We start from the raw sequence: 27691 nt of genomic DNA on the forward strand, positions 1-27691 counted from the left end.
TAGTTGGGACGGTTCCTCAGACTGATTATGGGGATGGGCGGGGGGGGGGGGGGGGGGGGGGGGGGGGGGGGGGGGGGGGGGGGGGGGGGGGGGGAGCTTGAAGAGCGTGAAGAGAGGAAGAGCAGGACAAAACCTGGTGAGTGATTGGTGGAAATAGGGGGTTTTTTGATATGCAGATGGTGGGACAGAGAGGCCAGAGATGAAAAGACAAATGGTGTGAGATTATCTGTGTCGCTTTGTTAACATCACTTACATATCCACTGTGTCATCTGGGAAGCCTGTGTGTCCAGTAGTTCTGCTCTCACTTCCCCTCTCCCAGATGGAACAAGGATAGAGTTCCCCTGATCCTTACCTCTCACCCCAATAGCCTCACTATACAACACATTATTCCCTGACATTTCCGCCACCTTCAACATGATCCTATTATGAATTACATCTTCCCATCGCCACCTCTTCCTGCCTTCTGCTGAGACTACTCCCTCCACAACTTCTTGATTCACTCATCCCTTCCCACCCAAACCAACCACTTCCCCTGACAAGGTTCACATGCAACTCCTCTAGCCTCATCAACTGCATTTGGTGTTCCCGCTGTGGCCTCCTTTATATTGGTGTATTGGTGAGACCAAGCATAGAGTCCGTGACTGTTTTGCAAAAAACCTGTACTCGGTCCAACAAGGCCTGCTGGATCTCTCGGATGCTAACCCTTTTAACTCCCATTTCCATTCTCATACTGGCATTTCTGTCAAGGGCCTCCACCTTTGCCAGAGTGTGGCCTCCTGTGAACTGGAGGAATGGCACTCATATTCCCGTTGGGTAGCTTATAACCTAACAGTATGAACACTGAATTTTCCAATTTTAGGTAACTGACCTACAAACAAATCTCCCTTCACCCTCCCCTCCCCCCCCCCCCCCCCCCCCCCCCCCCCCCATCCCCCATCCCATCTTACCTGTGCCCCACCTGGACTTACACTCATTTATCCCCTTCCTCTAGTTGCACAATTTTAATCTCTTCTATCCATATCTCATATATTTTGTCTTTTTCATCTTTGACCTTTGTCCAACCATCTGCCTATCAATCCTCCCCCCCCCCTCACCTGTATCCACCTATCACTTGCCATACTTTGTCCTGGCCCTCCTCTCTTCCAGCTTTCTCTCCCCTCACCACAATCAGTCTGAAGAAGGATCCCAATCCAAAATGCCTCCTATCCATATTCTCTAGAGATGCTGCCTGAATTACTCCATCATTCTGTGTCTTTTTCTGCCAACCAGCACCTGCAGTTCCTTGTGTCTACATCTTGGTTTGGAATAGGTCCATGATTTTAAGTATCAACAAAGATTTATATTGTGCTCCAGCCATTAGAAGGCTCTTGAAATATGTGCCTGCCAATTTATTTCCCTGTTGGATGTGCTGCCAACTACAATTTGTTTTTGTTGTTTTGCCGAATTGGTCTATTTATTAGAGGATAAATATTACAACTTGCTCAATGGATCCTAGAATCCATTCTGAGATTTGTACACGGTTACATAATCAGGCCCCACATCTGTTACTTCAAGTGCTGCTCTGTTAGGTATAATCCTTCATGCGATGCACCAGTTGAAAAACAGTAAAGCAAGAGGAAACCGATTTGGAAATTCTGTCTCCCAAACTTGCCATGGATTTCATTTAGATTGGAAAAATAATACATTTCAAATTGACTTCAGGCTGCAACTTGCAACAGCTGAACTTATGGCCTTTACACTGCAATCCTAGTACCATCTTTAGTGAAATGTTAAATATCAAAGATCATCTCAAGATTTTGATTGCACACCATAGTTTAATTGTTCCTCTTACTTATTCTAATATGGCTACAATCAGAAAATATTGGAGCAGCTGTCGCTATCTGTAGCCATAATACTTTCATTATCTTGTGCCAATTCGTAGGCCATCGTCTATCAGCATCAAAATCCTATCATCCTATAACTGTATAAACTTAGAATGGATCTTTGTGCAGACAATAAACAGACTTACTAAAAGCATTATTAACTAACACGGCATTGTACATTCATGGAACTGAATGAAATCCCATTCCTTACTACTTGTAATGATCATTGAAGTGGTGGTCTAATTAGAATCACAAACTAAAGAACATTTTCATGATCAATTAAATACACATTCAGGCAAATATCAAAGACTTCAAAGTACAATTTGATAAGGAGCTATCAATGATTTTAAGAAGCTTTATGATCAAAAACGATATAACATACAAATAAAAACAAACCCAGGAATGTGCACAGATCTGGAACTGTGTAACAACTCTGATTTAGATATGAGCAAATCTTTAATCTGCATTAGTTGAAAACGTTGTTTACTATAAACAGATGATTCATTTCCCTAATGCATCATTTACATCATATAGCACTGATTATAGTGCATTATTCTTTGTTCTGTAAAATTTTATTTGGGAGATCCTTAACATTACAATATCAGATTTACTTGCATAAATCCAATTTTACAGGCGCCAGTTCAGCTTTTATCGTCAAAGAACAGTGAAATAGTGGCATGTCCCAATGCAAACAATATCAAAGTAGACAACAAGAGCAGTGTTTTGAAAATGCAGCTATAAAAAGATTTTTCAGAAACACCAACAAAGAATCTGGTGCATAACATGTTTTTAGCCACTTTGGGGAAAAATTGGGCTTTCTGGCAGCAGGCTTTTTGAAACACTATTTGACATCAGTCGGTCAGAGATCAGGTCTTGTGTGACACTTGTGATGGCTGTGCTGGATATATTTTTGAGACAGTTCTTGGTGTCCACCCAGTTAATAATGGCCAGCAGTTTTCCAGCAGTGTGTTACGATGCCAATTAATTCACAAAACTGGTTTGAAACCAGTAGTGCCATTTGCAATGGGCATGCATCAGTCTCAGCCCATTTTAAGCTCTCACAGCTGAACATGCAGTCTATGCATGGAGGACTCCCACCAGCATTACTTAAAGAGATCAAGAACTACTTAAGTATTAGCTGCTGGATTACTTCTTCTGACAGCTGGTTCAATTCTATGCATTTTTGGAACTTTCCCTTATTTGTCTAGAGTTTCAATAGTCTGAAAGGTGTGGTCTGGCTGGTGCTTGATGTTTTAAGGGCTTTTGGTGAGACAAGTTCCTTCTATCCATGGGTGGCCTGGTACCCTTTGCTCTTGGATTCAAGCATAACTGAATAAAGATAGATCTTGTAGAGCAGGAGAAGCTGCTAGAAGAGACGGGCAGAGGGGAAAAAGGGTTCTTGGCAGAAGGTTACACCATCCAGGGTCTTTAGGGAAGGTGCCTCTTGCCAAATTACAATGAAAACAATACACAAGGTCAACAACAGCAATTTGCATGTATATAATGTCCTTAATGCAGTAAAATATTATGAGGTGATTAACAGAAGCATCAACATTATATTTTTTCAAACTTTTTTTTCTCCCCGAGTGTCACGGGAAAGTAAAATTTCCAGAACTAATGAGGCACCACCATGGCTTCACATTACTCTGTCACATCTCAACATTTGCAGAAGTATTTTCCAACTGGAATTCAGTTAATTTAAAGGAACGTGTAACTTTCATTATTCTGGAATAGCTGAGCTCACACTGTGGATCCAACTTCCCTCATAACACTGAAATTCCTTCAATATTCTGCACCCTCCTCATGAAAGACAAGCTTCTGTGTGGTCAGCACCTCAAAACTGCATCACAAGCACAGATGGCACTACTGAAAACAAAAATTCTCACTAAAGAGGATATGGTGCATATGAAAGGCTGCAAAAGTCCACCATTTTGTCATTAGGCACACCTTGCAATAGCCTCTATGAGCCTGTGCTTGGTGGTAATAGGCTGCAAAAAAAAATGATCACAGATGTTGTCGCCTCACTTGCGAATGGCAATGCTTCACTACCCTAGTGCGTCGAACATGGACTTGAAATAGTTAATCTTCTGAGTTATATCATGCTCGAATTGAACCATCTGAATCTCCCACTGTATGATCCTGCCACAGCTGGGGAGCTCCGTGTAGAAATGTCTGATTAAGAACTCCAGCAAGCAAGCTGCTACAAAGAGTAGGGATAGTCTAAGGAAATAGTTGCTGATAGGATGAAGGGATTTTTTTTTGTCCATTTGGGTGATTATAATAATGGGAATTAAAATAGCGGTCCAGAACCTGGAAACTATTCTTGAGCATCTCACTAAAATAAACTATTGATGTTTTTTTCCCTTCTGCAGTTGGACAAACGTCTGCTGAATTGACACTCAAAAAACTCACACCATCAAACCATAAAGTAATTCTATGCACCCTGTAATAGGGGCAACACTAGTTAATATTACTTAAATCATTCACATCTGAAGCCAGTGGGTCTGTCTGGATAGTTGAGCTTGATGCTTCTTGGGAGTCAGTCTCTAATCACATCTGGTTTAGCTTTAAACTTTCACTGATATTTTGCCAGCAGCCACAACCTTTTAATGGCCACAATAAATTAAAATGACTGTAAAATGTGAAAATAGTACGTTAAACTAAACTTAAATCTGGTACAATTTAAGATTCTTTACTGAGCATGACATGTATACAAATAGCTTCATATTGCCAATTAAAATGTTTGCATTTATCAATTTAATTTGATAAAATTTTGGAAACCCGCTATTGTATTTCCATGTCTTAAAAGATACATTTAAATCAAAAGTTTCAATGCATTTAGTCCAAAGGTAAAGTATCATTAATTGAGGCCCATTTATCTTTTTGAAATATAATGTATTGTGGCGTACATGTAGGTCTGAATGACACAGTAGCTGGACTTAATGTTGGAAACCTGTTGACAGAGGAGAGGAGATCAAACACATATCATGTTTCTGCACAAACTACTAATACAGAGGGCAGGGCAAGGGTTCTATGAGAGCCAAGGGATGGGAGAAGACAAGAGCACTTCTGTGTCCTGGGGTTGAACAAACAACAACTGATACTTTCTCAGTTCTTTGTTTTGGAATCTACAGAAATGTGTTTTTTGACTGACACTACCTCTTTAATTTTGTTTTGCATGAACTACCTCATAAGTGAGCTACCTCAAAAAAATTCAGCAAAGTCTTGACATTAAGAACTCATCTTAAAATGAACAAACAGTTCTTCTTTGGACTAGGCCTAACCGTTTCATCTAAAACTTGTTAATACAAAACAATGGTCATAACAATATTTTAACTCTGGTTTGTTTCAGTTTAAATAACACAATGGTGTAATTGAGAACGTATTTTGCACTCAATTTGACGATGTTGCTTTAAGTCTAAACTTTCCATCAATTTCATGATCATATTGAAATTACAAAATCAAGAAAAAACTGCAGAAATCTGTTCAAACAATCGGGACTGAAGGAAAGTTTTAAACTTCCTTCTTTAAGAATGAACATTCATGTTTAAGGCCCTGAACACTTGAACAAGATATTTCAAAATGTACAATCGTGCAGGTTTTTTAATGCCACACATACTGATGCCTTTAAATATATTCAAAGAAATATAGAATCAATTTAATTTTCAATGAAGGCGATTTTAAAATAATAATAATTAAAAATTGCTGACAAAATACCATAAAATATGACTTTGCGATCACCTGACTCTAAAGTTGCAGATATTATTTCAAACTATTTAGAATGGCATAAATGGCACAAAAATACGTTATTGTAAAGGCAAAATTATTATTTTGATCAGTTTTCATTGGGTACAATGATAAATACGCCAAAATATTGAGGAAATCTAGGGTGTAATTCTTTGTTCCTTTATTTCCTTATTCCTTATTAACACTAATTATTTTAATTTGTTAACACCTAGTTGCAAGTGGGAAATTTTATATCTACGTAAATATCATGTTTATTCAGGTTCAAACTCAACACTTAGTGATACCTAATAATTTATAAGTAACAAAACTTTAATACCTGCAAGGTCTCTTTTCAATTTCCTGAGATCTTTTGTGAGATCCTCAAACTTAACTTGTGAAGCTCGCATTAATTCCTGGGGTTCTGGTAAAGGAAATATGCTTCTGTCTGTTCCTGCATCCTGTTACATGAAGAATGAAATGTTAAAACCTAGTTTCAATACCATTTAAGAACTTTACACAATTTTCTGCACCCTTATCATCTGAAGTCAGTCGGGATTTTACCCTGGCAGAAATGGATTGGGTTTGCTCCTTGAGGGATTCTCGAGAACCAGATCAGGTGTATCACAAACATCTGTTTCAAATGTGAACCATTGAGTTTCTTATTGACCTTCCCCTTCTTAGACTTTAAACTTTAGAGATACAGCGCGGAAACAGGCCCATCGACCCACCGAATATGCGGCGACCAGCAATCACAGTAGTGCTATTCTACACTAGAGACAATTTACAGAAGCCAATTAACCTACCAACCTGTACCTCTTTGGAGTGTGGGAGGAAACTGGAGCACCCGGAGAAAACCTACATAGTCACAGGGAGAATGTACAAAATCCCCTACAGCCAACACCCATAATCAGGATCGAACCAGGGTCTCTGGCATTGCCAGGCAGCAACACTACCACTGCTCCACTGTATTACACACTCAGATCCATAGGAAGAGGTGAAAATAACAACATAGTTCTGCAGATTAACACATCAAAAAAGAATGCTCTCAGTTTATGATAAGGCAGTTGTGTTACAGCATACAGATGTCTGGATGTGGTAGTGTGGGCAATACTTATTTTTGTTCATTCTTGTATCATCAAGTGCTGTGTTGTGATTTAAAGAAGGGATACCTGACAAGCGGAATTAACTTTTGAATCACTACTTGCTTTAACTTACATTTACAACTTTGTGTAACAGAAAGTCAAATAAAGGTCCATTAATTACCTTGTCAAAATGGTGCAAATAATAGGATGCAACAAAATCCACAAGACTGATTTGATTATCCTAAAACAGCAAATAAAAATATTGTAAACTATTACTGTGAATATTAAATACAAAGCAAAGCATTTGTGTAATCTTACAATTTTCTGCTGCCTATTGAATGACTATTAGGCATATTTCATCCTGGGTTTGAAACGCCAAAAAGGAAATAACACAGTTTTCTAAAAAAGCAAACTGGCGCCGGTTTAAATATTTTCTTCAGATTCTAATTGCATGCCTTACTTTTCATTTAACAAAATATAAACTAACATAGAAACTGAGATCATGTCAAATGCATGTGTTTATTTGAAATTCCTCACTATAAATTCAGCAAAAAATTAACAGTTCTAAAAACTATGAAGACAGTTTGCAGATCTCTGCCATGGATCTTTCCTGAGTTCAAGGGGCCAGAAGTCTACTCATTGTCTCCATTAGGCTAATGGTACATTGTCCCTCCTCCTTCAGTGCATTCTGAGGAATTAACCAATTCCTAGCAAGATTGAGGCTCACATGATTTTTTGTTTAAATAGTTGCTGAACGTTCAGGTATCCAGGACTTGACTTAACGGTCATGAGGTGAGATAAGTGGGGTGGTTCACAACCACTAGTGGGACAGTCAATTTCCTTATTGTAATCTAGAGTATCCAGGTTGACAATATAATATGTTTTAAAGGAGCAAAAATTATAGTTTGTTGTCTAGCCCCAGTCACAGTTGTTGGATTGACAATAGAAGGAAACTGGCAGAGATTTAGCCTCCTGTATGTAGGGCATCACGAACATCTGTGTGAAATACCAGTTTATCATCCTCATATCCTAGTTTTCCGGTTAGGATACGAGGATGAGTTTTGCACAGGAACATTAATCAACATTTGCGGTCAACTGGGTTTAAATCTTTATTGAATGCCTTCAGTTAAAAGCTGAATAACAGAAAAATACATACAAAATATTTATCCGATCCTGTCTTCTTCTTCCCCATCGAAATCATGCAATGTGCTAAGAACCCAATGAACAACATTTATCCTTAAGGCCTTAGATTGGTGCAATTCTTAAGGAGAATAATTAGGAGAGGATTGGCAGATAAAAAGCCGAAAATTAATTTTACGCAACAGAAAGATAAAAAATGCCGTGAAACCGTGCACTATCTAATTGGAAACATTAAAATATATTTTAAAAGTATGACAATTAAGCAGAAATTTTCCTAAACTTAATCAGCCAAATTTTAGGATTACCATTATGTGCCAGAGTTCACTCGGAAAACAGATTTAAACGTTTCCACATTGAAGCTTTTTCTGATTGAACAAATTGCAAGTCGTAACTGAAGTGCACAACAATCCTAAATCTTGCCCATCACAAGCAAGGGTCTTGTGTAATTGGTCTGCTTGACTGAATTTTACAACCTTTAAACTTCACCAATGTAATGAAACAAAATGCCAAACTGTTTGAACATTTTCAATCCTGAAACAGTTTCATCAGTAACTTACTTGTCTTACTAACATTTGATTACTTTATTTGCTTCTTTTAACGTACAAAAGCTGGCTTGCATTTAAGAAAATTTAAATTCCTCCATTTTAGTTAACAGCGACAAACAGCTTACAATAGTATCATGTTTGTTTTAAACCATATATCTGTTTAAAAAAACAAATGATGCAATTAATTATAATTTGGCCTTGGTCTTTTACGTCTCAGTACCAGATGAACAAAATGTTTCAAAAAGCAATCTTGTTAGAGCTGGTGATCTTTCTCATCCTTCCAAATTTATTTGTATTTAATGTACTTTAAATATGATTAAAACCATTTAAACTCTATTCTGGCATTCTTGATAACTTTAATCTTTTTGTAAAAGTCATAAAAAAACTTACAAATCATTTCAAAAGGCTCTTACAAAACCTATTACAATCAGATTGGACTCCCAAAGCATTTTACATTGACCTTTCAATTTATTACTTCTGTGTTTTGTACTTCAGAAACATTGCTATACTCCTGGTCCTATAATTTTATTCAATAAATTATTTTAGTTATTTTCAAGAGATCCGGGTTAATTACATTGCACCTGATACTCAATTTATAGTTACCAAAGGCTGAAATCAATTTATGTGCCAAAGTAAATGCCGTTTCCTCGTTCATGAAATGTAAAAAGGCTTTTGAAATCTTCTCTTCTAGATTATTTAACACCATAAGGAGAATATTTAGCTTATAATTTTTTTACTGTGCCATTATAATTTCAATATATTGGTTCATCAAGTTTTGACATTTATTATCAATGTCAAGTTTTACTACTGAGAAGTGTTTTACCATTGTACCTCAATACTGACGGGCAAGTACACATCTTTTGCTGTAATCACAGTGATTTGACAAGGTGACAAAATAGTATGACAAGTATTGTAACAGGGAAAGTAAATTAAGGATCACAGGATCTGAAAAAAAATGGTGGGCAGTATCAATTGTTTGAGAGATTCTATCCGAACGTAGAGATCATGTCTATTCTGGTTCAGCAAGCATTTTAGTATAATCAGGGACAAGTTCCCATTAGCTGAGTTAATCCCACTGTGCTTCAGGCAGAGAATATGGGCATTTAGAGAAGAGTCAGATTCAGGTCTCAAATAGAGCAGCTCAAAGTTACAATTATTAGAACTTCGGAAACAATTGCTGGGCATTATTCCAGAGTTAATGGTATTCTACATTACTTTGGGGGAGAATTGTACATGCATTGCACATACAATTTGGAGAACGCTATGCATTCTCCAAAATGCAGAGTGAAGAAGCCAATGGAAAAAAAATCATAATCTTTACTGCTACCCTAGAAGATAATGACTGAATCATGTGCGGATCCATCTTTGGAGGTAATGGGCTACGAGTATTTTTTTAATCACGAGTATTCTTTTACTCGTGAAGTTTTTCACAGTTGAAAAAACTTCACGAGTAAAAAAATACTCATGATGAAAAAAATTGCTCCTTTTTACTCGTAGGAGCTTGTAGAAGCTTATGAACATACTCGTGGGAGGTCGTAGGAGTTCGTAAAATACCACAAGTGATTTTTTTAAAAACTCGGGAGAGCTCTTGGGTAAACTCGCTTCGTGGGACAGGCCCTTTACATTCTTACATTTGTATACAACAGTTGACATATATAGCAGTCAGGTGATGGGGAAGAGCCAAGGCCTATTTGCTCAGTCCAGGTGGTGAGGAGAATGTTAGATCAATCTGAAAGCTAAAACTTTAGTTGTTTGCGGCATTAAGCATTTGCCCTGAAGAGAAAGCTCTGTCAGCCACAGAGAGACTGCAGGTGTGTAAGAAAGTTCTGGTCAGTCAGAGACAATAGACAATAGACAATAGGTGCAGGAGTAGGCCATTCGGCCCTTCGAGCCAGCACCGCCATTCAATGTGATCATGGCTGATCATCCCCAATCAGTTCCTGCCTTCTCCCCATAGCCCCTGACTCCGCTATCTTTAAGAGCCCTATATAGTTCTCTCTTGAAAGTATCCAGAGAACCGGCCTCCACCACCTTCTGGGGCAGAGAATTCCACAGACTCACAACTCTCTGTGAGAAAAAGTGTTTCCTCATCTCTGTTCTAAATGGCTTGCCCCTTATTCTTAAACTGTGACCCCTGGTTCTGGACTCCCACAAGATCGGGAACACGTTTCCTGCCTCTAGCGTGTCCAAACCCTTAACAATCTTATATGTTTCAATAAGATGCCTTCTCATCCTTCTAAACTCCAGAAGCTACAAGCCCAGCTGCTCCATTCTCTTAGCATATGACAGTCCCACCATCCCGGGAATTAACCTTGTAAACCTACGCTGCACTCTGTCAATAGCAAGAATGTCCTTCCTCAAATTAGGGGACCAAAACTGAACACAATACTCCAGGTGTAGTCTCACTAGGGCTCTGTACAACTACAGTAGGTCCTCTTTGCTCGTATACTCGACTCCGCTTGTTATAAAGGCCAACATGCTATTCGCTTTCTTCACTGCCTGCTGTGCCTGCATGCTTACTTCCATAGACTGATGAACAAGGACCCCCAGATCCCGTTGTACTTCCCCTTTTCCCAACTTGACACCATTTAGATAGTAATCTGCCTTCCTGTTTTTGATACCAAAGTGGATAACCTCACATTTATTCACATTGAACTTCATCTGCCATGCATCTGCCCACTCCCCCAACCTGTCCAAGTCACCCTGCATTCTCATAGCATCCTCCTCACAGTTCACAGTGCCACCCAGCTTTGTGTCATCTGCAAATTTGCTAATGTTACTTTGAATCCCTTCATCCAAATCATTGATGTATATTGTAAATAGCTGCGGTCCCAGCACCGAGCCTTGCGGTACCCCACTAGTCACTGCCTGCCATTCTGAAAGGGACCCGTTAATCCCAACGCTTTGTTTCCTGTCTGCCAACCAATTTTCTATCCATGTCAGCACTCTACCCCCAATACCATGTGCCCTAATTTTGCCCACTAATCTCCTATGTGGGACCTTATCAAATGGAAGTCACTAGAAGTTGATCATTGCTCATCAGCAGATTGATGTCAGGGACATAAGTGAGGACACATAGGGTTCAGCTCACAACATATAATGATAGAGGAAAAGGGGATGTTTTTCTAACATCAGAATAAAATAAGGTAATGAATTATTTACATACTATATGAACTTTGTTTAGGGATCAATGTCTGATAATATGCAGAAGATAGGGCGAATGATGCTATTTGACAAACGGCAGTGAACTGTTGCAGAAGTTGTGCCACTTGTTGTATATGCATGAGTTCAGTGTAGCAGCAAGTTAGTGATTTGCAGCAATTATATCATAAGAAATTAATACTATATTGTGCTTTGCAAGTAAATACTATGGCGTTTCCAGCTACTTGTTCTCAAATATGCCATTACTGCAATTGTTAAGAGACAATTCCTCATCAATGATAATAGGTGGAATTGAGATTTAACATACTCTGCTTTTGACATCCTTTAACTTTGGAAGAATTTCTAAGCCAAATCCATCTGCTTGGCCACGAGTTCTGTTCCCACCATTCATGTGATTTCCAAAGGCTAGGACGAGTCCAAGCACAATCTTCACACTTTCTTGGTCTTTCAAAATCTGCACAAAAAAGTCTTGATTAATGAGTGAGCTTTTTTTTTTTTTTTTTTTTTATACATTCAATATGTTAGGCAGTTAACCAACAATATTGCAATTTTCTTTCCTGGTTATTCAGGGATTCACATTGCAAGAGAACAGATAAAATCTATGGTTGTAGATATATTTCGGAGGAAGGCCAATTCATTTAAAAAAAAATGTTGATATTCCAGAGTGTTTTCATCAAGGCGGCATTAAACCAATTGGTTTTCATTATACATACAATTTATACATGCAATTATACAATTATTTATTGTCATTTGAACCTCAAATGAAGTTCAAACGAAATTTGGTTTCTGCAGTCATACAACAAGAAAAGAACCAAGACACACAACGAACACAATTTACACAAACATCCATCACAGTGAATCTCCTCCTCACTGTGATGGAAGGCAAAGTCTTGTCCCTCCCGTGTTCCATTCTTCTCCCGATGTTAAAGCCCCCGGCGGGCGATGGCAAGTCCCGCGCCGGGCGATGTAAGGCCCCGCTCCGGGTCTTAATGTTGGAGCCCTCGGCGAGCGATGGCAAGTCCCGCGGCCATTAAAGTCGTGGCCGTTAAAGCCTCGCCGGGCGATGTAAGGCCCCGCTCTGGGTCATTTTCAACCCCGCAACTTGGGCGGGAGAAGTTGCCGTTGCGGGAGCTCTGAAAAGCGGTCTCCCACCAGGGACCCGCGAGCCGCAAGCTCCCAATGTTACCGTCCACTGGACCTGTGGCTGCAGCATCCGAGCTCCGGAGTCGGGTCGCAGCCGCGCATCACCACAGCTCATTATCACATGTATTGAGGTAGAGTAAAAAGCTTTGGTTTGCGTGCTATCCCATTAAAACAGATAATACGATGCACGAGGACATTCAAGTAATTCACAAGAACAACTGGTAGCGCAATGAGCAAAGTACACCAGAATGCAAAATATAGTTTGCATGATTGTATCGTAACAGTTCTAGAGAAAAGCTCCAATGACTGCAATGAGGTAGGTTGGAAGATTGGGTCTCCATCCTAGCGTATAACTAGAGATGAAAAATAATTCTACATCTGCCATTGTCAATCTCTTCCCAACACCAGTTACAAATAAAATTAATCTTAGCAGCCTATGGTGGCATTCATATATTTTTAGATTCCACCTTGATTATAATACATAATAAATCAGACCTTGCTTAGCCGTTGAACGCTCTCTGCTTTGCGGCGGACTGTGGAGATTCCTTCCATAAAAGTAGATTGGAATATGATAGAATTTGTGCGTTGAACAAAATTAGGAATCTGTGACAATTCGTACAAGAACCTATTGAAAAAGAAAGGTTAATGAGAATCAAATATAACTGTTTTAATCTGTTTCAAATAAAGAAACCAATTAATTTGAAATCATTACATGTAAAAGCAATGGCAATAATACTTCATTGAACATATTAACAAAACACATGATTTGACTTCCAGTAGGTTTGTTATATGCTTTAATAAACTGCAATGAATGATCCAGCAGGGTAGAGATGGAGTGATAATTAAATTACAAGGTGATAGCCAGCACTCTAATTAGTTCAAGCTGCTCCATTAGTAGAACAGGCAGCTAAAAATCAAGTTTTATATTAGGTATTATATTGGTAATTTCAAATCAAACCCTAATTATTATAAGAGCATTAAAATTAACATTGCTGTTTCTGGTCAATGGACCTAATTGGTCACACAAATTATGTAGCAGGACAGATTGGAATGGTTGTTCAAATTTGTGGTTCTGGCCTTTTACTTAGTTGGACATGAGGTCCTCTTAAAACAAATAAAAACCTTGTTTCAGTATTCAAGTGCATTTCCAGTTATCACTGGACAGGGGTTGGTAAATTTGCTTGCCCGGATTTGAGACTGTGACCACTGAAACCTTGCGGTCCACAGAACCCCAGCTGAAGATCACCAATGGTCAATCATAAAAAAGGTTTCTGGTATCAGAAGGAGCCGAAGAACTAAAACATATCGGAATGCTGCCAAGTTCTCCTGGACTGCCAGTCACTCATCATCCACACCCTAGGTTTAACAATGCATCTCAACACTGAGTGAAACTGTGTAGGAAGGAACTGCAGATGCTGGTTTAAACTGAAAGACAAAAAGCTGGAGTATCTCAGTGGGACAATCAGCATCTCTGTGTGGAGGAATGTGAAGGTGACGTTCAGTCTGAAGAAGGGTTTTAACCCAAAACGTCACCCATTCCTTTTCTCCAGAGATGCTGCCTGTCCCGCTGAGTTACTCCAGCTTTTCGTGTCTATCACTGAGTGAAACTGGTTCTACAACTAGAGCTCAGGGACATTTGACTGATCCATGAAGCTTATGTGACATAGACTGATATATTTAGCATTTAGAGATGCAGCATGGACACAGGTTAATCGGCACACCAAGTCCATGCCGACCATTGATCATAGACCACGGTGCCGGAGACCCTAAGACCCGGGTTCAATCCTGACTACGGCTGCTGTCTGTATGGAGTTTGTATGTTCTCCCCGTGACCTGCGTGGGTTTTCACCAAGAGCTTCGGTTTCCCATCACACTCCAAAGATGTACAGGTTTTCAGGTTAATTGACTTGGAATAAGTGTAAATTGTCCCTAGTGTGTGCAGGACAGTGTTAATGTGCAGGGATCGCTGGTCGGTGTGAACAGGCCGAAGGACCTGTTTCCGCGTTGTATCTCTAAACTAAACTAAACTATATAGTTCAGTCCAAAAGTGTTCTACCCCCAGCACACTATCACTGCACATTGTCAGAATCCACTCTAGGTCATGGCAAAATATTTTGCAACTTCTAAAGATTCCAAACTGCAATTTTCTGATTTGCATATTTAATTCCAAAAACTGCAGTGTTGGCAAATATGTAGAAGAAATTAATTACCCAAAGAATTATTCAAAGATTAAGCAACTCAACAAAAATGTGTCAAATACATTTCAATGTAAGGGAATGGTAAATCATAATATGAAAAACATTATGTGTAGGAAGGAGTTGCAGATGCTGGTTTATACCGAAGATAGACAAAACATTCTGGAGTAACTCAGTGGGACAGTCTGAAGAAGGGTCTCGACCCAAAACGTCACCCATTCCTTCTCTCCAGTGATGCTGCTTGTCACGCTGAGTTACTCCAGCATTTTGTGTCTATCTTCCATATGAAATACATTTACAATTTAATAATTTCCTGCAATTTCTCACTGAGGCAAACTTCCCAATTTAGGATTATGATTTTGTCTAACTAGAGAACTCCAGATTAAAGATGACGATTATAGATGACAACCTTCTTAGCGAGCTACTGGTCTTCCCCAACCTATCTTTGCTTTTACTGGAGTTTCATCCCATGACTTTTTCCAACAGCTGTCTGAACTTGAAAACCTTCCATAATAATTCGAGCTGAAGAAATGTCCCAACTCGAAACATCACCTATCCGTGTAGATGGAGCTTCTTGGTCAACACGGTGACTTGGGCCAAAGGGCCATTTACCATGTTCGATAACTCTAAGTGATGTTGTCAACTGATGACTTTCACTAATAATGATTTAGTGGTGATTATGTTGTCCAAGATTGGTAAGTTGGTGTCTATTTGTGATAGATCTAAAAGCACAAATTATCCAAGGTAAACTGATTATTGTCAAACTGATCAAATGAATGCAGAATGATCATTTAACTATTAAAGACATGGTTTGTGGCAGAAATTAGAAAATGCTTAAACATATGCAGCATCAAATAACTTAAAGTGTTTGCAATATTTAGTTATATATGCCATTACATTATTGGACAACATGACAACAGGAAACAGTTTTAATATTTCCACATTACCACTGTTGATGAGATATCATATGGGATTCTGTAATGCCAGTGGGATTTTATAGTTGTGAGGAACATAGATACAAAATAAAGTTAGAGTTACATTATTCTTTGTGACCCTCTGGCCCTTGCCCCGATGAATGCAGCTCCTGGCTAGTAGCTCAGACCCCTCCTTTTACCCTTCAACAAGCACAAGAAGAATAAATCCTTACTGTTCTGGCTTATCCAGGAATTTTAACTCTTCCTCTTTTGACTTTTTATAGTATTTGGTTATGTTTTCCAGCTCTTCTGCTTGTGCTCTCTGTAACACAATTAAATGTTAATTCAATCATTACACTATTTCAGCACTGCAGTGATTTTCTTTTTAAACAGATAATGATGCCTAATGTTCAAATGTAATCAAGCATTCCCTTTACATTTGGAGGTATTCCAGAAGGCATCAGTAATAAATATACATTTACTGATATGACAATGTTTTGTAGTCTTCAACTCTGGACCTTGAAAATCCTTTGTCACTTCTCTTGTGATTTCATCGTTCCAGCCACAATCTCTGTTTGTGAATCAGCTGAGCAGTTTTAGCTTTAAGGGGTAACTAGACCAAGTGCAAACCCGCTGGGGGTCTGTTCCCCAAACGCGCAGTTGGGGGGGGGGGGGGGGGGTTGCTGCAGCTTCACACGCACACTAACCACTCCACACACACACAGGGGGGGGGGGGGGGGGAGGGGGAGAGAGAGGGGGGAGGAGAGAGGGGAGAGAGAGAGGGGGGAGAGAGAGGGGGAGAGAGGGAGAGAGAGGGAGGAGAGGGGAGGGGGAGAGAGAGGGAGAGAGGGGGAGAGGGGGAGAGAGAGAGGGGGGAGAGAGAGAGAGAGGGAGGAGGGGAGGGGGAGAGAGAGAGGGGGAGAGAGGTCCCATTGTGATGTCATATGTAAATGGGATCCATTGTGATTGGACATCTGAGGTGGCACTGTGACTCACGCAGCAGCTTGATTTTAATTTTTTTTAATGTTTTGTGAACAATTTTATTCAAAATCTGGGCAAATAATTGACCAAATCTAGAGAGGAGTGGATTTCTGAAATCATAGGACCCCCTCCCCCCCCAGAACAGGAGGCACGAAACGCACCGGCAGGCGTACAACCCGACCAGACCTCGTGTGGAAGTCGGCTGATCGAGGGGCTGGCAGAGGCACAGGTGGAGGGACCAGCGGAAGGACAGGTGGAGTGACAGGCGGAGGGAGCCGTGAAGGGAGGCGACCTCGCGGCCGAGGCTGGGCAACCAGCACCGGCTGGTCAATGTCCAAATGTGCTTGCTTCAACCGGTCAATCGATACGGCATTCTTTTAGTCTAAACATAGCCAAATAAACAAGACTCCTGTGGATCTCTGGGACATTATTTTAATAAGGTTTGCAAAGATGTGAACAAGTTAACATTTTGCAATACTAGGTATTTGCAGTATCGTGGCATACATCAGACTGCACTGGTTTAACTAGCATTAGTTGTTCTTTTCCAGTAAGGAGGACAAAGATTTCTTCTGTTGGTAACCATAACAACATTGGTCCCTAGCTGATAGAATCTTATCACAATCATCAAATGCACCACACACAGCCTCTAAGCAAAGCTATGCAGGTCACAAAATAAAACTTGCTTTCCATTGTTCATTTTTGCTTTAGGTCATGTATGAAATATATAAACACCCTGAATTCAGTCATTGTTTCAGCTTATTTCCATATGATGTTGTCAGTAGTAAGTAGTAAAAATTATTTATGAACGCCAAAACCATAGATTCAATTCAATTCATTTCAGATTGAATTAACAAAGGTAGCAGCGGAGCTTAGTAAATGAGAAGATATTTTCATTGAATTGTTTAAAGACTTAATTTCACTTTTTCTTTCCCGCAATAATATCTGATTCTCTCATATTTAATAATAAATTATTGTCCTGTTAAACTGCTAGCGGGGCAGCATTGTGACATTCTCATTTGCCAGCTTAGCTGTGTTCATGTCATTTCATGCACATTGGCCCATGTGTATCACTGGGGAATGGATAACTAATCAGTCAGCAACTGCAAGGATTTAAAACTTTGTTGAACATAGAGCTGGCAAAGAGCAGGACTGACATTTGGTAAATATTCACATATTAACAATAGTAATTATGTTAAGGGGCATATAGTCCAATCACAAAGAGTGGTCGGTTCTATGGGATGATGGGTTCTAATAGTGGACAAAAATAGTTGAGTGATAATCATGTCAGAGTTGAAGTTGTTCTGGAACGTAACATAAACTGATCCCAAACTCACCACTTACAATTTTAATTGAGCATGGGTGAGGAAAGGAAAATCAATTTGTTTATGCAAAATGGTAGAAGCAAGGAACTGCAGATGCTGGTTTACCATTAGTAGCTTCACTGTACTATCTAAACAAATAACCATTTCCCACAGATTATAGAACATTGAACATATAACAGTGCAGCACAGGAAGGGGGGCATTCAGCCCATGATGTTTGTGCCAGGTTAAACTGATCTCATCTCATGATCCATATTCCTCTATTCCTTGCAGTCCCATGTGCCTATCTAAAAGCCTCTTAAACACCACCATCAATTCTGCCTCCACCACCACTCCTAGCAATAGCCCAGGTATCCACCACTCTCGGTGTAAAAAAACTTGTCCCGCACATTTCCATTAAACTTTCCCTCTCTCACCTTATGGCTATGCCCTCTAGTGTTGGACATTTCTACCCTGAGAAAAAGGTTCTGACTGCAACTTTTGATTGGTTTCCTGTTCATCACCCCTCCTCCATTTAAAATAGTAAATGGTGAGTTATAAGCATGTTGGCTTACGTTATAGCACAATTTAATCTCCAACATGACTGCCGCCACTTTATCAAGTTGCAGAAATATCAAATGAAAAGGCAAAGCACAGGACTGACTTTTTGTAAATGTTCACATATTAACAATGATGGTCAGGTTAGATTGTGAGAGGTTTAATTTTCATAGAAATTTGGTAACATTTGTGAAAAGATAGAACATCTAGGATAGCAGTCCTGAAAGGTTTGAAGTAATCTTTGAAGTGAGAAGAACATAAGGAATACATGTCCTCCCAAGGTTACAGTAGGGTTCAGTTCCTGTGAATGGTTCGTAACCTGAACAGTGGGACAGCATAGTAGTGTAGTGGTAGATTTGCTGCTTTACAGCGCCAGACACCTGGGTTCAAAGCTGACTACAGATGCTGTCTGTACGGAGTTTGCACTTTCTCCGTGACCGCATGCGTTTTCACCGGGTGCTCTGGTTTCCTCCCACATTCCAAAGATGAGCAGATTTGAAGGTTAATTGGCTTCTGCAAATTGTCCCTTGTGTGTAGGATGCAAAACTGGAATATCATAGACCTAGTGTGTGGGTGATCAATGGTTGGCATGGACTCAGTGGGAACAAGGACTCAATTCCATTCCGTACCTCTCAACCAAACTAAACAAAGTTTGCAAGTGGGAAATGCAGAGCAGAATACGCTGGTAGTCCTGCAGCAGCCGGAAATCCATCCAATTGCTTGCACATATGTATGGACTGTACACAAATTGAGCTTTTATAAGTTGGAGATGACTAGCTGAACCTAAAGCCTCCTCTAGCACAATTCTAGCCAATGTCCCAGAAGCTTCCATGAGCAATCCATCTACAATGATTCTCAAATTTTGTTCTAATTTTGTCATCTACTAGACTAAGTGGGGCCCGTTGGGTCCCAGTCACATGGGAGGCCTGGTCCCACAACGCAACCCAATGCAATATTCCACCACACACCTGTTCCCCCACCGCAATGGTGGGAGCGTTCTGTAGCCGGGGGATGGGGATGGCTTCAGGCGGGAAGTGTCCTGCAGCCAGAGTAGCGGGACGGCTTCAGGTGGGCTGTTGGGGGCTGGTGGAAGGGGGTGTGTGTGTGGGGGGGGGGTGTGTGTGAGGGGGGAGGGGTGGTGTGTGGGGGAGGGGTGGTGTGTGGGGGGAGGGGGGGGTGTGTGGGGATGCGTGTGGGGGGGGGGGGGGGGGGGGGGGGTGCGTGGGGGGGGAGGGGGTTTGTAGGGTTGCGCGGGTAGCAGGACAGCTTCAGGAGGAGGGGGACCGCACTCCTGGCTCCAGGACCCGGCTCCGGACTCACTCAGCTGCTCCCTAACCCGGCGCCTGTCGCGCTCACAGCCCCCACCCGCGAACACAGCCCACCCCTGCCCGCGAACACACCCCACCCCCACCCGCAGAATACAGCCCACATCCCGCTTCTTCAGCTTTATTCTCGGCAGGCGGCTCCTGGACGGGCGACTCCTGGATGGGCTCACAGACTCAGCCCCGCCTCCAGGGCTTTAATCTCCAGCGGGTGCCGGAAGGGGCGCTACCTTCATGGTGACTGACAGGCGAGAAGACCAATCTGCAGATCTCATGATTCTTTAAACCTTCATAGGTTTTGTAATCTTCCACCAATCAGAACAAAACTTGGTGCCTTAGAGCAGAGGAGATTAAGGTAGCAAAAGAATCCTAGTGATATAGGGTACCGTCTGAGTAATTGTACAGATTTTGTGCTCTCCAGTAAGTTGCACATCTTACAAGTCAATTGCATAATCCCTCTGATACTAAAGACAAGCAAAAAAGTCTTCTTTTCACAAGCAAACTATTCTTGTACTTCTTGAATCCCTTATGGTCCAAACTTACTGATCTAAGTTTTGAATATAATCTGAGCTAATAAAAATTACAAGGATTTACAAAATGAGTGAATAGTTTTATTGTCGTCAGTGCAAAATGTTTGACTCTTTCCACTTTGATAGCACATAGCAGGCACGAGAATCGCTATCAAAACATGTGGGGTACAAATTTTATTGCCGGCCACGCGTGCGTGTGCACACACACGCGAGTCTTCGGCCGTGGGAACTATAGCCGGTAATATCGGGAGCTGACGTGGTTGGTGACTGACTCCGAACTCCAGCATCAGCGGCTTCGTCCGGCCCGAATCGTGAGGGTTGAATCAGCCCATTCGCTGGATCTTCCATCGACCAGCGGGGACTTCAACATCGGAAGCCTCGTACGCCTCAATGCAGCAATTTGAATGTAAGCCGCGGTGGGCGCTGAAAGGCCCCATGAATGGGCCGATTCAGCTCTTAGAAAGCATCTGATAAAGTCCGGATTATAAAACGTGGGGGAGATTGTCCCCCACCCCTCAAAACACGGGGGGGGGGGACGTGTTTGTGCCGAACATGATGCCAATTTAAACTGATCGCATCTGCCTTTACATACTCCATGTCCCTCTTCCCTGCTCTTCCAGATGCCCATCTAAAAGCCTCTTAAACACCACTATTGTATCTGCCTCCATCACAACCCCGGCAATGCATTCCAGGCCCACACCACATCTCAATTAAACCTTCCTCTCTCACCTTATAACAATGCCAGCTAGCATTGGACATTGCCTCCTTGGTTGACTGTCTACCCTATCTAAGCCTCTCGTGATTTTATATCCTTCTATCAAGTCTTCACTCAATCTTCAATGTTCCAGAGAAAACAATCCAAGTCTATCCAATCTCTCCATATAGCTGAAAACCTATAAGTCCGGCAGCATTCCGGTAAACCTCCTCTGCACCCTCTCCAAAGCCTCCATACATTTCCTGTAACCAGAACTGCACACAATACTTCAGATGCAGCCTAACCAAAGTCCAATAGAGCTACATCAATGGAACAAATCGTGCTGGATCCAGACTGCTATTCGGGATCACTTTCCATGGTATTCACCTCCTTTATTACACACCCAGAATATTTCTAGTGAGGTGCAGCGAGATCTTAGTGGCTGAGAGGCAGCTGCGGGAATGCTCCTGACAGCCTATGACAGGAGACACATCTGGGGGCAGAACCTAGTCTCCCATTAAAACTTGTGGAATTATTTTAGTTATTAGATGTCTTTGATATTCGGGTAAATAACGTTAATAAACACATTAAAATTAAACCAAAGTGAAAAGACACAAAGTGCTGGAGTAACCCAGAGGGTCAGGCAGCCACCCTGGAGAACATGGATAGGTAACGTTTTGGGCCAGGAGACCCTTCCTCTTAAACTAAAGTGAATTGCTTTTTCAAGGGAGTTCTCAACCAATAATCTCTAATGAAATATAAGGTTTTTCTGGATACGATACCAATTAGTCTGCCTTGCAAAACAACAGCAACAGATTAGGTAACATAATACAAGGGAATTCCAGCGAGTCAGGGCTCTGGCTCACGGAATCAATGTGGTCCACTATGAAACAGAGTAACAAATGCAGTAGCATCTGTTCACTTAGCAAGTCCTTGAGTTATAGCAGTTTGCGGAAGTCTCAGACTTGGTTGGGAACCAGCTGAACCCTGGCCATTCCATAGCGGAGCCACTGCCTGCACAATTCAGCCCATTGTCCTCCAAGGATGTCCATTATCAGACCATCTACATCGTTTAATGTGTTATATTCTTAATTATCTTGAAATTATATATTTTTTGTGTGCCTATTTTGTGCCCGCAAGCATTTACAAATTACACGTCAATCAAATAACATACCTGTCCAGCAGCCTTACAGCACTTACTCTGTCAGTCACTTGCAGATTCTTATGTTTCAATGAGGTAACCTGTCATTATCCTCAATATGAATGACAATAGCCAAATCTTCATTTTTTCTACTATTGACAATACCACAATCTAGAAAATCTATGTTACAGTGTCTACAAGATACTATATCCAATCTTACAAATGGTGACCAAAATTGCACACAATACTTCACGTGTGGTCTCAAGAAAACTCTGTGCTCATTAAAGAAATAGAATTGCCCTGTTGGCCATTTAGTATAAGAATCAAGAAGTCATGATACAGCTTTATACGACTTTGTATTTGGATCATTGAGTGCAATTTTGCTCACCCCATTACAGGAAGCATGTGGAGGCAATAGACAATAGGTGCAGGAGTAGGCCATTCAGCCCTTCGAGCCAGCACCGCCATTCAATGTGATCATGGCTGATCATCCCCAATCAGTACCCCGTTCCTGCCTTCTCCCCATATCCCCTGACTCAGCTATTTTTAAGAGCCCTATCTAGCTCTCTCTTGAACGCATCCAGAGAACCTGTCTCCACCACCCTCCGAGGCAGAGAATTCCACAGACTCGCCATTCTGTGAGAAAAAGTGTTTCCTCGTCTCTGTTCTAAATGTCTTACTCATTATTCTTAAACTGTGGCCCCTGGTTCTGGTCTCCCCCAACATCGGGCACATGTTTCCTGCCTCTACCGTGTCCAAGCCCTTAACAATCTTATATGTTTCAAGGAGATGCCCTCTCATCCTTCTAAACTCCAGAGTGTACAAAACTGCACACAATACTCCAGGTGTGGTCTCACTAGGGCTCTGTACAACTACAGAAGGACCTCTTTGCTCCTATATTTGATTCTTCTTGTCATAAAGGCCAACATGCCATTCGACTGATGTACAAGGATCCCCAGATCTCATTGTACTTCCCCTTTTCCCAACTTGACACCATCTAGATAGTAAACAGCCTTCCTGTTTTTGCTACCAAAGTGGATAACCTCACATTTATCCGCATTAAACTTCATCTGCCATGCATCTGCCCACTCCCCCAATCTGTCCAAGTCACCCTGCATTCTCATAGCATCCTCCTCACAGTTCACACTGCCACCCAGCTTTGTGTCATCTGCAAATTTGCTAATGTCACTTTGAATCCCTTCATCCAAATCATTGATGTATATTGTAAATAGCTGCGATCCCAGCACCAAGCATTGCGGTACTCCACTAGTCACTGCCTGCCATTCTGAAAGGGACCCGTTAATCCCTTCTCTTTGTTTCCTGTCTGCCAACCACTTCTCTATCCATGTCAGCACTCTACCCCCAATACCATGTGCCCTAATTTTGCCCACTAACCTCCTATGTGGGACCTTATCAAATGCTTTCTGAAAGTCCAGGTACATTACAATCTTACAAGGCGATCCCTTGTCCATTTTACTAGTTTCATCTTCAAAAAATTCCAGAAGATTAGTCAAGCATGATTTTCCCTTCGTAAATCCATGCTGACTCCTGTTACTTCTATCCAAATGTTCGGCTATCTCATATTTTATAATTGACCAGCATCTTCCTCACCACTGATGTCAGGCTACTGATCCCGAGTCTATAGAACATTGGAAAATGATCACCAATGCATTCACGATTTCTAGAGCCACTTCCTAAAGTATCCTGAGATGCAGACCATCAGGCCCTGGGGATTTTTTAGCCTTCAGTCCCATCAGTATATCCAACACCATTTCCTGCCTAATGTGGATTTCCTTCAGCTCCTCTGTCACCCCAGATCCTCTGGCCTCTACTATCAGGAAGATTGTTTGTATCCTCCTTAGTGATGACAGATCCAGAGTACCTGTTCAACTCATCTGCCATTTCCTTGTCCCCATAATAAATTCATCTTTTTTCGGTCTTCAAGGGTCCAACTTTGGTCTTAACTATTTTTTTCTTCTTCACATACCTAAATAAACTTTTACTACCATGCTTTATATTCTTGTCTAGCTTATCTTCGTACCTCATCTTTTCTTCCCGTATTGTCTTTTTGGTTATCTTCTGTTGTTCTTTAAATGTTACACAATCCTTGTGCTTCCCGCTCGTCTTTGCTACGTTGTACTTCTTTGCTTTAATTTTTATACTGTCCTTGACATCCCTTGTCAGCCATGGTTGTCCCTTTCTCCCCTTGGAAAAGTTGCAGAGCAGGTTTACCTTAATAATGCCTGGATTAGGGGATATTTAGCTATAGAAGTTGGACGGATTGTTTTCTCAGGAATGTCAGAGGTTGAGGGGAGACCCATCAGAAGTATATACAATTATGGGACGCATCGATAGGGTAGGCAGTCAGAACAATACTTCCCAGGAGTGAAATATCAAATACTAGAGGGCATAGCTTCAAGGTCAGTGAGGCAAATTTAAAGGAGATGTGCGGGACAAGGTTTGTTTCATACAGAGGGTGATGAGTGCTTGGAGTGTGCTGCTGGGGATGATGGTGGAGACAGATATGATAGTGGCATTTAAGAGACTTTTGGCTCTATGGGCACATGGCTATAGAGAGAATGGAGGGATATGGATTGTGTGTAATTAGGTAAGAGTTGGTCAGAGTCATGGATTGGCATGTCATGATTGGCATGGGCAAGTTGGCCCAACTTGCCCATGCCAATCATCTACATGCGCCATCTACATTAGTCCCACCTTCCTGCGTTTGGTCCTTATCCTTCTGGTGGTGGCCTATCATACATAACCAATAGCATGGTTGTGCATTCTCATGCCTTGTGGGACAACCCCTCTAAACCCTCATCCCTCTAAACCCTTTCTAACTATGTACCTGTCCAAAAGTATTTTAAATGTTGATATAGTACTTCCACGATGGTCTTGGCATCATGTTTGGTACATACATTGTGGGCTGAAGTGCCTGCTCCTGTGCTGTACTGTTCTACGTTCTAAATTTCAAAAATGTCTATCCACATTCAAATGCTATCATTAAATGGTACTGTATGCAATTGATAAGCTATTGCTTTCAAATAACTTTCAAAGTGATACTTAATTCAATATCTTGTTTTTCATAATTTTATGACAATCAATGCCCTGGAGTTTGTCTCAATTGAATGCTAACTCTACTGTGACACTGAGTACTGAGATCAGAGTGTTGAACCTATAGAGTGGATCTTATAACAAAAGGCAGGAAAGGGTAACATTTCAGCAGCAGCCTGGTGTGTGTCAATGTCAATTATAGATATTTGCCAAGAGTGAGTTAATTACAAGATATTATAATAGATTCATCACAGATTTTGTGTCGCTTTTAAAGAATATCTTACAGTGGCAGGAAGGGCAGAAGCAGTCAAAGGGGAAAGCATGGTCAGGAAGGAGACAGAAATCCAAAACATTTAATCCAAGATTTGGATGAAATGAGGGGATAGCTAAGAAAAGCAGTTCATGCAGCCTTTGTGTGGGAATTGCTCTGCGTTGATTTTTTTTGTCCCTATTATTGCAGACCATTGCCAAAAATGTTTAATGACTTGACATGTCAGAAATAGCAGCAGACTGGCCGCCGGCCATCTTTTTTGTTTGCATCACAGATACCAACATACTTTCCTTCCCTAATGTGAATAACACACACATCATTCTTCACTTTGCATTGTGGTTAAAGGATTCAAAATAAATCTCCCCTTTACAGTTGTCTCCTATCACAAATCCTTGCAAGCTTGGGGTGTAAAATGTGGGGTGGTATTGATTGTCTGTTTTATCAGACATCTAATTTTAGTTTTGACACTTACTGCAAAAGGTAGCAAATCTGAATTATTAGAGGAGAAATTTGTGGAGATGTTTGTAAAAACTGTGGATCAATAGATATTCCAGAGTTAGAGAGAATGCCAAGGAAAGTTAGTGGTTCTGAGCATGCTGAAGTTAAAGACATAGTTCCAAAAAGCAGCAATGGCTATGAAGCAATTGCTAGCCCTCTGGATCAGAAATATCATTAGTGAGTGTGGCCTATGTATGATTCCAGACCCACATCCCAGGGATGTTCCCCGGATGATTGGGTTAACGAATTGGAGCATTTGGTGCCTCTAGGTCTGTACTCGCTGGAGTTTAGAAATATGTGGGGGATTTCATTGAAACCTACCGAAAAATGAAAGGCCTAGATAGACTGGATGTGACAAGGATGTTTCCAGTGGGAGAGTCTAGGCCCAGAGGGCAGAGCCTCAGAATAAAAGGACATACCTTTAGAATAGAGATGACGAGGAATTTATTTTGTCCGAGTGGTGAATTTGTGGAATTCATTGCCACAGCTGACAGTGGAGGTCATGTCATTGGGTATATTTAAAGCAGATTAATAGGTTCTTGATTAGCATGGGTGTCTAAGGTTACAGGGAGAAGGCAGGAGCATGGGGTTGGGAGGGAAAAATAGATCAGCCATGATTGAATGGCAGAGCACACTCAATGGGTCAAATTATCTAATTCTGTTCCTATGTCTTAGGATCACTTATGGACAAAGGAAAGTCTACATAATCCTGAAAAGCCCTCTTAACAAATGTATAAATTGAAAAAGTTGTCATACAGACTAGTAAAGCAACAGTCCGACCAACTGTTATTCATCACGATGTATGCTAGACTTTTTAAATCATATTTTCTAGGTTATCCTGTTCCATAGTGTTTGATCATGCAGAACCAATCAATAGATTTCTGGATATTAATGGAATTAAGGCTCTTGTGCTGGTGCTGGAAAAGGGCACTGATCAGTCATGATTGATGAATGGCAAAGCAGGCTTAAAGGCTAGAAGGCCTATCTTACTACTTATGCTCATGATGTTATGACACATGCAAGAGAGTATAGAAAGGATGAACTCTCATGACATCAGGTCAAACTTAAGTAAGATACATTTTCCAAAAGATTCCAAAAACAATGCTATAGTGCCTAACCCTGACATTAAGGCAGCATTTGACAATGCGTCTCATCAACAGTTGGATGATCAGCCATGATCATATTGAATGGCGGTGCAGGCTCGAAGGGCCGAATAGCCTACTCCTGCACCTATTTTCTATGTTTCTATCAAGGTGCCTGATAAAACTGAAATTATCAGGCATCAAAGTGAAAGCAGCTCAATGGTTGGAATCATGGTTCACGCAGAAAAAGATGGTTATGATTGTCGGAAATTAATCATCCCAGCCTCAGGATATCATTGCTGGAGGCCCGTCAGCACAGTGTCCTACACCCAATTATCTCCACTTGCTTCATTAATGTTGTTCCTTCCATCATGGGACGAGAAGTGGGGATGTTAAACGATTATTACATATTTTAACGCCTCAGAAATTGAAGCATCTTTCCCTGCCGGCTGCAAGATCTCCTAGACAATGTGAAGACATGAGCTGTTAAGT

At 41.0% G+C, this 27691-nt stretch overlaps 1 protein-coding gene across 1 annotated transcript in view; it reads right to left on the minus strand.

Moving 5' to 3' along the window:
- fmn1 (formin 1) overlaps positions 1 to 27691 on the minus strand; it is a 314864-nt gene that overhangs the window by 128511 nt on the left and 158662 nt on the right. The window contains 5 exon segments of the mRNA XM_055640724.1: positions 5926 to 6046; positions 6852 to 6911; positions 11825 to 11971; positions 13156 to 13285; positions 16003 to 16091. Of these exon segments, the coding sequence (XP_055496699.1) occupies positions 5926 to 6046; positions 6852 to 6911; positions 11825 to 11971; positions 13156 to 13285; positions 16003 to 16091 (547 nt within the window).

The sequence above is a fragment of the Leucoraja erinacea genome, chromosome 9 (genome assembly GCF_028641065.1).
Source record: "Leucoraja erinacea ecotype New England chromosome 9, Leri_hhj_1, whole genome shotgun sequence".
Lineage (NCBI taxonomy): Eukaryota > Metazoa > Chordata > Chondrichthyes > Rajiformes > Rajidae > Leucoraja > Leucoraja erinaceus.